This window comes from Pipistrellus hanaki (genome assembly GCF_964339955.1).
Source record: "Pipistrellus hanaki genome assembly, chromosome: 2".
NCBI lineage: Eukaryota > Metazoa > Chordata > Mammalia > Chiroptera > Vespertilionidae > Pipistrellus > Pipistrellus hanaki.
This window is the reverse complement of record NC_140504.1, coordinates 178,128,655-178,136,908: the sequence shown is the minus strand read 5'-3', so window position 1 is coordinate 178,136,908 and position 8,254 is coordinate 178,128,655. Positions and strand designations below refer to the sequence as shown.

The 8,254-nt window shown below is 59.9% G+C and overlaps 1 protein-coding gene across 2 annotated transcripts in view; it reads right to left on the bottom strand.

Annotated features, from left to right (window-relative positions):
- Positions 1-1,184: 1,184 nt before the first annotated feature.
- STK40 (serine/threonine kinase 40) overlaps positions 1,185-8,254 on the bottom strand; it is a 38,055-nt gene continuing 30,985 nt past the window's right edge. For both annotated transcript variants that reach the window (XM_084871952.1, XM_084871951.1), the window contains exons 8-11: positions 5,726-5,870; positions 5,463-5,582; positions 4,968-5,052; positions 1,185-3,415 (exon numbers count right to left, since the gene is read on the bottom strand). In XM_084871952.1, coding sequence (XP_084728078.1) covers positions 3,197-3,415; positions 4,968-5,052; positions 5,463-5,582; positions 5,726-5,870 — 569 coding nt within the window. In that variant the 3' untranslated portion in view covers positions 1,185-3,196. The remainder of the gene's footprint in view (positions 3,416-4,967; positions 5,053-5,462; positions 5,583-5,725; positions 5,871-8,254) is intronic.

Here is an 8,254-nt window from a genome sequence, read left to right as displayed (position 1 = left end):
ACTCCTTCATCATTCATGTTTCTCTCTCGCTCCCTCTCCCTTCCTCTCTGAAATCAATAAAGAAATATACATATAAAGACAGTGCCTGCCCTCATGCAGCCTGCCGTTTGGGAATTGCTGAAGGTAAGCCTGATGCTTGTAGGAGTTTAGGAGATACCAGGTACACAACAAAGGCTGACCAGGTGTGGACGGGAGGGAGGCTGAAATGTAGCTAAGGTCGGGGTGGCAGCTGGCAGTGCTGGGCTGGGAGGGAGGTACGGCCAGGGCAGCTCGGCAGGTAGATGGGGGGCAGGTAGATGTGGGCCAGGTGAAGTGGGCAAAGTTCCCATCCATGCGGGAGGGGACAGGAGGATGGGAGCCACGTGGGTGTGGGGCTGTGGGTGTGGAGGAGGCCTGGGCGTCTGCTCTGAAGCGTTCGCAGGGTCTTCTCACATCTTGGAGAGGTGCCCCTCTGGCTGTGTGGACAGACTGGGAAGAGGCTTCTCCTGCGAGGACCTCTGCTCCTGCTGTGACCCGGGCCTGGGCCTGGGCCTGGGCCTGGGCCTGTGTGGATCCTGGACACAAAGGTAAGTCTGCCTGGGCCCAGTGGTGGCCCAGGGAGGGGCCAGACTACCTCTAGCTTCACGTGCCAGTGCTCAATCTGTAAAGTCTAAATTTAAGCAAAGGAAGGAAGGAAAGAAGAGAGGAAGGAAGCCCCTTGGCTCCGAGGGAGGGGAAGGAGCGGGTGGTTCAGGAAAGGGCCTGGCCTGGCCCTTATTACCCCAGCTGCCCTGGGAGGGCATGTGGGCACATAAGTGGTCTCTGTCTGGGTAAGTCCTCCCCGTCCTAGATGGGGGCTTGGCAGGGGGAGAGGATCAATCCTCTGCAAGCAGCAGGCACGCCTACTTCCTGCACAGGTCCGGGGCCGAGCCAGGCCAGGTGGGGAGCTCCCCTTGGGCACTTTGGGGGAGGCTGGGCCAGCCTGTGGGAGAAAGCTCGGCAGTTCTGGCCCTTCCCCCATCCAAGCCAGTGAGGGCCTGTGGCCAGTGGCTGCTGTGGTGGTGGGGGTGGGGCGCCTATCCAGCGCACCTGGTGGCAGAGCCAGGAGCTGCAGGAATCCTGTCCCTCCTGCTGGGATGGAGGGAGAACGGCTGGCGGGAGACACGCAGGTGAGGAGGGCAAGAACAGCACGCGGTACAGCCACGGTGGCTCCAGATCAGGAAGTTTTATTGCTGACATGCAGGAAGAGTCCCCATGTAGTACAAAAATACGTCTTTATACAAATTTTTTTGTGACTTTTTCTGTTTTGTTTCTTTACAATTGGACTTCTCTCAGCGTGTGACAGTCAGTGAGGGCAGACCCAACCTCCTCTTGTCTGCTTTGCTAGCAATGCAATCAGCCATGCGGCTGAACTCTGTCTGAGAGGGCTTCGTAGACCTGGAGGATATTGCTTTGAAGAGGAGGAGAAAGACCACACGTGGCCAGCAGCCCAGAGGGCACAGCTGAGCCCTCACAGGAGGGAGTCCCAGGGCAGGCGCCCTGGACTGGACTGCATTTCTACTCCCGTAGGAGACTTCTTTTTGAAATAAATATAGAAGGAGGGCATCCGACCCACAGCAGGACACCCTGGTTCTCAGCGACAGCTGAGAGGGCAGAGCCTGGTGCCCACGGGGAGTGAGTGCGGGGCTCAGCGGGCTCCCTCAGACCCACTGAGGCAGAGGCACGAGATGCCCAAGTGCTGGGAGAAGGGTATGGGGAGGAAGGGGCATGGGTGGCCCTGCTACTGCTGGCAAGAGGTGGCCCCATTTTTTCCAGATGGGGAAACTGAGGCACGAGGAGGTTTGGGAACTTGCCCAAGTCACTCACAGTGAGTCAGCTTTTGGGAGAGGGCAGCTCACACTGGGAGACAAGGTCGCACAGACCTTGCACAGACCTTGCACTTCCCATCGGGGAGCAAGGACAGGCAGGAAGGGCCCGAGGGCCAGGGCTGCCCGGAGGGGGACACTTGGCCTTTCCAGGGGGGATGGTGGGGAGGCCGGGGAAGGTCTGCTTGGCACTGGGCAGGGCCAAGTCCAGTGAGGGAGCATGGGACGGGGGCATTCTGGTGAGAACAGCATTTCTGGCAAGACAGGCATCCACTTCAAAATCTCGGCTCAAAAAGGGCAGCAGGGCTGTTCTCAAGCCAGACAGGGCCCCCAGTTCCCACAATTCTTCCCAAGAGGCCTGCAGCCCCAGGGAGGACCCTGGCCGGAGTCTGCTGTTAGGAGGCAAGGGCAGGAGGAGCGATGTCCCCACATTCTCTGAGCAGAGTGGGTGTGGGGAGCGAGAGGGCGTGCCCGCAGGGCGCCTGTCCTGGACAGCCCTGCGCACCCTCCCAGCTGCCCGGCCCCTCGTTCACATCTGTGTTGGCGTGACCTCGGTACCGCGCGGAGGGTGGGGAAGGAAACCAGGGTTAATGCGAGTGTCAGCACCTCAGAGCAGCTACTGAGATGGGAGAGAGAGAGCCAAGCCGAGAAAGGCCTCCCATCACCAGAAGCGAGGAGGGACTGGTGGGAGGAGGTGGAGAGGGGCTGGCAAGAAGGGGCTTCTGAGCCTCGGGGTGAGGAGGGCCCACCTGTGAGCTGTGGGCGCCCTGCTGTCTAGCCAGGCCGGGGGCAGGGAGTAACCATGGCCGAGCCACCTGACGATGGGAGAGAAGTTGGTTTCAGTATAAAAATAAATATATTTGAATTTCACTGAAGATGAGGTGAAGGTTTTCCAAGTTTGGCCTGAGGGGCCTGGGGTCCGAGGGGAGGGAGGACAGTGGCCGGGGGAGGGGCCGGGAGGGCGGTGGGGAGTGGGCATTCGTTCGGAGAGCCAGCAGCGAGCTGCACTTCCAGCTTATCGGACTGTGGGGAGCAGCGGCCGGGCGGCGGCTGGCGGGCTCCCTCCTCCTCCTCTCAGTCCAGAGACAGCATGGTTGGAGAGACAGAGGTAGATTAAAATGTCATGATTAAAAGCAGATTAGTTATCTAGGCTTCTCTGATTAAAAAACCAAACAATCAAGCAATCATTCCAAAAGGTAGCTTCGTGGTACCTCTGCTGACCCCATGTGTGACCTGGGCTGTCCTGGCGGCCCTGTGCCAGCCCGGAGAGTTCGGCCCTCCAGGGCCCGCCCCAGCAGGGCACGGGCTGGGGCCGGGGAGAGGTGGTGGTGGTGCCGGTGCCCAGCCTGGGGCTATTTCCGCAGGCAGCGCTGTGCCAGGATGGCTGCGTCCAAGGGGTTCATGGGCTGCGCGTCGTGGCCCAGCCGGCGCACCAGCGGCGCGCTGCCGAACTGCCGCTTGGGCACCCAGCTCCGGGCCTCGTGGATGGAGCTCTTCTCCTCGGCCAGCAGCAGCTGCTGCCGCATGTAGTTCTCGAACTCGTACTGGGAGCACTCCTCTGTCACCTTCGCCTGCGAGGCACAGAGACAGAGACAGACAGAGAGAGGAGGGGGCGATGGGCAGAGAAGAGCAGGGAGTGTGTCAGATCACCGGGCTCAGAGGTCCGTCCCCAGGCCCCACACCCTTGGACCCCATCCAGCTGAGGCAGAGTGTGGGCCCCTGAAGCCCCCAGCCGACCTGGACCTCGCCTTGCTGGCCACCCTGGGTGTCACTCCAGCTGAAGCAGACCTGGCACCTGAGCCATATCCCCCACACTGACTCCAAAACCTTGGCTTCCTCGCCTGCGAAGTGGACAGTAAGCTCCCCTCAGAGATTGTCAAGAGCCTGGGAGGGGCCAGTGCAGGGCGAGTGTTAAAAAAGAGGCCTCGGGCTGGCTGGTATGGCTCAATGGCTGGAGCATCAGCCTGTGCACCGTAGGGCTGCAGGTCCGATTTCCGCTCAAGGGCACATACCTGGGTTGTAGGTTTGATCCCCAGCCCTGGTCCAGGCATGTGCAGGAGGCAACCAATCTGTGTCTCTCTCATATCAATGTTTCTCCCCCCCCACCGCCCCCCTTCTCCCTTCCACTCTCTCTAAAAAATACTCTCAATGAGGATTAACAAAAAAGGAGGCCTGGGGCAGCTGTGCTTCTTTATCCTGCCCCACACCGAGCCCCCAGAGTGGCCCAGGCAGACAGGGACCGACTGAAGTGGAAGGTTCTGGTGCTAATCAGCTGAGGGGGAAAGCAGGGCTATGGAGTCAACTTGGGTTCAAGGCTCAGCTCCACTACTTCCAAGCTGTGTGACTTTGGGAAACCTATTTACCTCTCTGAACCCCAGTTCCCACTTGTGAGACGCGGATGAGAGCGTGGCCACACAGGACTGAGGGAGACGTGCCGTGGGCATTCCGCGTGTGCCCTGGTCATCACCTCAGCTGCTGAGCATGGTGGGCCGGTGGGAGCTGGGGGGCAGCCTGGGGCTCTCTTCCCAGGGCCAGGAGGCTCTGTTGTGGCCCCAGGCTGGTGCCTCCCGGTGCTCCCTGCCCAGTGTACCCCTCCTAAGGGCCTAGCCAAGCTCTGTCCTCCAGGGGGCACCCTAAGATCATCCAATCGCTGCTGCCTGTGCCCAGTCTCTGCCCTCTGGGCCCAGCACTTTCTCCAGTGTGGGGAACAGAGGAAGAGAGAAAACGGGGAGAAAATGAATCATTTGGAAAATGAAAAGCAGGAAGGCTGAGAGAGAACCATGTGAGTCAGAGGGGCAGAGAAATGTGACTGTTTAAAGGGCCAGCCCGTGGCAGGAAGGGGAAGCTGAGGGAGGGCCAGGCAGGGCCAGGCAGGGCCGCTGTGGGGCCTCCACCTCAGCCGCCCTTTCTCAGGCCACAGAACCTCCAACTGAGCTGCACACGGGGCAGGCCCAGGCAGCACAGGCCTGAGGTCTCCCTTTCCCACTCTAAGAGCTGGGCACAAAGCTGAAAAGGCCCTGCAGCCTGCTGGGAGCTGCCACCTCTGTCCCTGCCTGGCTTGCCTTCCTTGCAGGCTGGACCCCCAGGACTTGGGCAGCAGCCTGTCTGTCCTTCCCAACTCACCTCCTGGGAGCTGTCCGCATTGCCCATTTGGTCGTCGATGTCAGGGACCACCTGCAGAGGCCCGCTCAGAGACGACAGGGACTGCCTGCAGGGGAGGCAGGCGCGTCACACGTCAGCTCGGCTCCAAGCCGCCCAGCCCCTGCTCCCCGGTCCTCACTGCTCTGAAACTTGGTTGGAGTCAAAAGACCTGGGTTGGGTCCCAACTCAGTCCCTTCCTGATGTGATCAACTCTGCTTCTCCAAGCCTCCGTTTTCTCATCCAATAATGGGGGACAATTTCCACCTCACAGGCTGTGTGTGGTTAAGAACTCAGTGAGATAACATCTGGCATCAATGGCGGACAGGAGGTGCTAGAGCCAAGTGCTGCCAGGACCCTCCCAATCTTGCCCCAGGGGAAAATCTGGAAACTGGACTCTGCCTGGCGGAGAAACAGGCCCACCCTCAGGCTTCTTTCCTGGCAGGATGGGCAGAACCCAGCCGGCACCAGTCCACTCACCACGAAGCGATGATGGCACTGAGGGCTTCCAGGACGTCGGCGGCAGCCAGGCGCTGCTGGGGGTCGAGGACCAGCAGTTTCCGGATGAGACACACGGTGCTCTCAGAAACCCGCCCGTCCCTGGTGCAGGAGGGGAAGAGGGGGAGGCCCAGGTGGGTGAGCTGGGCCGAGCTCGGACCCAGGATTCCAGGCCTCGTTGTGTTGTCTCTCCCATAAGCCTCAGCGGCAGAGCCCCCCTCCCCTCCCCGGGGACCAGGACTCACTCCGGGATGGTGTACTCGGCGGCCTTGATCTTGCGGAAGAGCTCCTGGGGGATGCTGTCGTAGAAGGGGAACTGGCCGTAGAGCATGGTGAACAGCACCACGCCCAGCGCCCACATGTCACTCGGCTTGCCCCGGTACGGCCGGCCTGTGGGCACACAGAGGCACCACTTAGCACACACCCCAGAGAGAGACTGCCCTGCGCCTCCCACCGCTTACCAGCTACCTGCTGAAACCTATCCAGGGACCCCTCGACCTTGCCACCTTCTTTCCCTTCCGGTCACCCTGCCCCCTTTCTCCCAGAGCGGGCTCTTACCCAGTCTCCACCTCCCCTCCCTCCCCCCACTGCCCGTCTCTTCAGGCGGATTCAGCTCTTGCTCTGGAGACCCAGCTGGGGGGGAGGAAGGGGGAATGGACGGTGATATCCCACCTCGGGAGTGCCTCCTGCCTCTTCCTCAAAGCACCAGCCGGGCTGCCAGCTCTCGGCCCAGCTCCTAGCAGAGCGGCTCACAGAGCAGGAGGGCCATGTGTGTGGCCCTGGACAAAGCTGCGCGGCTCTGGACAGTCAGCCACACCCATCACGATTCCCTCATAGCACTGAGCTCTGAAGGACCCCCTTCTTTGTCTGTTCCCCGTCTCCCCATGGGAAGGCACACTTTCACATGCAGGGGCTTCTGCTTCGCTCCCTGCTGAGCCCTGCACCCAGCACGCACTCTCATTGGCTGAGCCCTGCACCCAGCACGCGCTCTCATTGGCTGAGCCCTGCACCCAGCACGTGCTCTCATTGGCTGTGCCCTGCACCCAGCATGCACTCTCATTGGCTGAGCCCTGCACCCAGCACGTGCTCTCATTGGCTGTGCCCTGCACCCAGCACGCACTCTCATTGGCTGTCCAGTTGGGTCAACTCTCAGGGCTAACACTGGAAGAAACACTTCCATCTCATTAACCCTCTACCACAGCTCTGTGGGTTAGATATTTTCTCTTTGTCCACAGAGTAAACGAGGCCCAGGGATGTGATCTGTCCAGGGTCACACGGCTGATGGAAAAGCGCTGCTTCTCCCATTGCCTGGGAATCTGTGCATCCACCCTCAGCAGCAGAGCTCCTCCCACGCGCAGCCGCTGCCTGACTGCACACCTAGGATGTGGGATCGACGCCAGCCTCGGAAAGCCCTGCTGCCAGTGCCCAGGACACCAGCAGGCCCCGCGGCCCCAGGTTCCCTGGACACAACTCAGCCCTCTGTGGAAGAGACGTTGCTGGGCACCAGGTCAACCTCCGCTGGGTCCCCCAGCCTCCTGGGTGGCTGGAGGACACTGGTTCCCAAGGGCCCCCCTGGCCCACTGAAGGTCAAGAAGCTTAAGGGGTGGGACTGTGCACGGAGGCGCTGTCAGACCTCAGCCTGTGCTTCAGAAGGTATCACGGACCTCCATCACCAAGCCTGTGACTTCTCTAAGTGGGGGAGAGAGACAGCGACCCCATGAGGCCCCTGAGGCTGGCGAGGCAGGCAGTTGTGTGATGAGCTTCTGCCCAGCTCTTTCCCGGAGGCAGCATGGCCCCGCCCTTTTCTAACCCCGGATGCTGACCTTTGCTCCAGGCCCTGCTCCACGTGGGAAAGCAATAGAGTTCACTGGGCCACTGTGCTTAGCTCTGTGCGGCTCCACAGGAGGTACTGCCTCTCCTGCAGCAGCAGGAAGGGGGTCCCCACCAAGATGCCCCGGATGGAGCCTCAGCCAAGGAGGGAGGGAACTGTGCCAGCCCGAGCTGCCCCGCAGGAAGAGCAGGACCTTCCGCTCTGCCCTGGACAGAGATGACAGCTGGGCGCCGCCTCCAGCAGACAAGCTCTGGCCATCAGGCGACCTTTCCCTGCACTTTGCCTTCTGGGAAAACACTAATCTTGAAGCTTTCCTTTAGTAATGATGATGCCAGCTAATGTTTACTGAGCCAGACTCGAGGTTAAGGCCTCATCTAATCCCACAGGGACCCAATGAAGTAGATGTTATTAGCTTCCCAACTTTACAGATGAGAAAGTAGAGGTCCAGAGAGGTAACTCTCCCAAGGTCCCAATTATTAACCAGACCATAAACTCTACGAGGGCAAGGCCAACACTGCCTTCATTCAGCTCCAAGGCCTAGGCTGTGCTTGGCACACACAATACACTGAGTGGCCACATTATTATAATCTCTGAACACATAATAATCTGGCCACTCATACACACACACACACACACACTAGAGGCCTAGTGCATGAATTCGTGCATGGGTAGGGTCCGGCCAGCCTGGCCAAGGGGAGGGGACATGGATAGTTGGCCGGCCTGACTGCTGGTCGAACCCCTGGTCAAGGGGACAATTTGCATATTAGCCTTTTATTATATAGGATATACACTGAGTGGCCAGATTATTATGCATTCTGAGATCATAATAATCTGGCCACTCAGTGTAAAAGGAGCAGCAGACCTGAGACCAGAACCCACATGCAGGCTGTACTTAAGCATCACACTTCATCCTCTGAACAATGTGGGAGGCAGGACCGTTTCC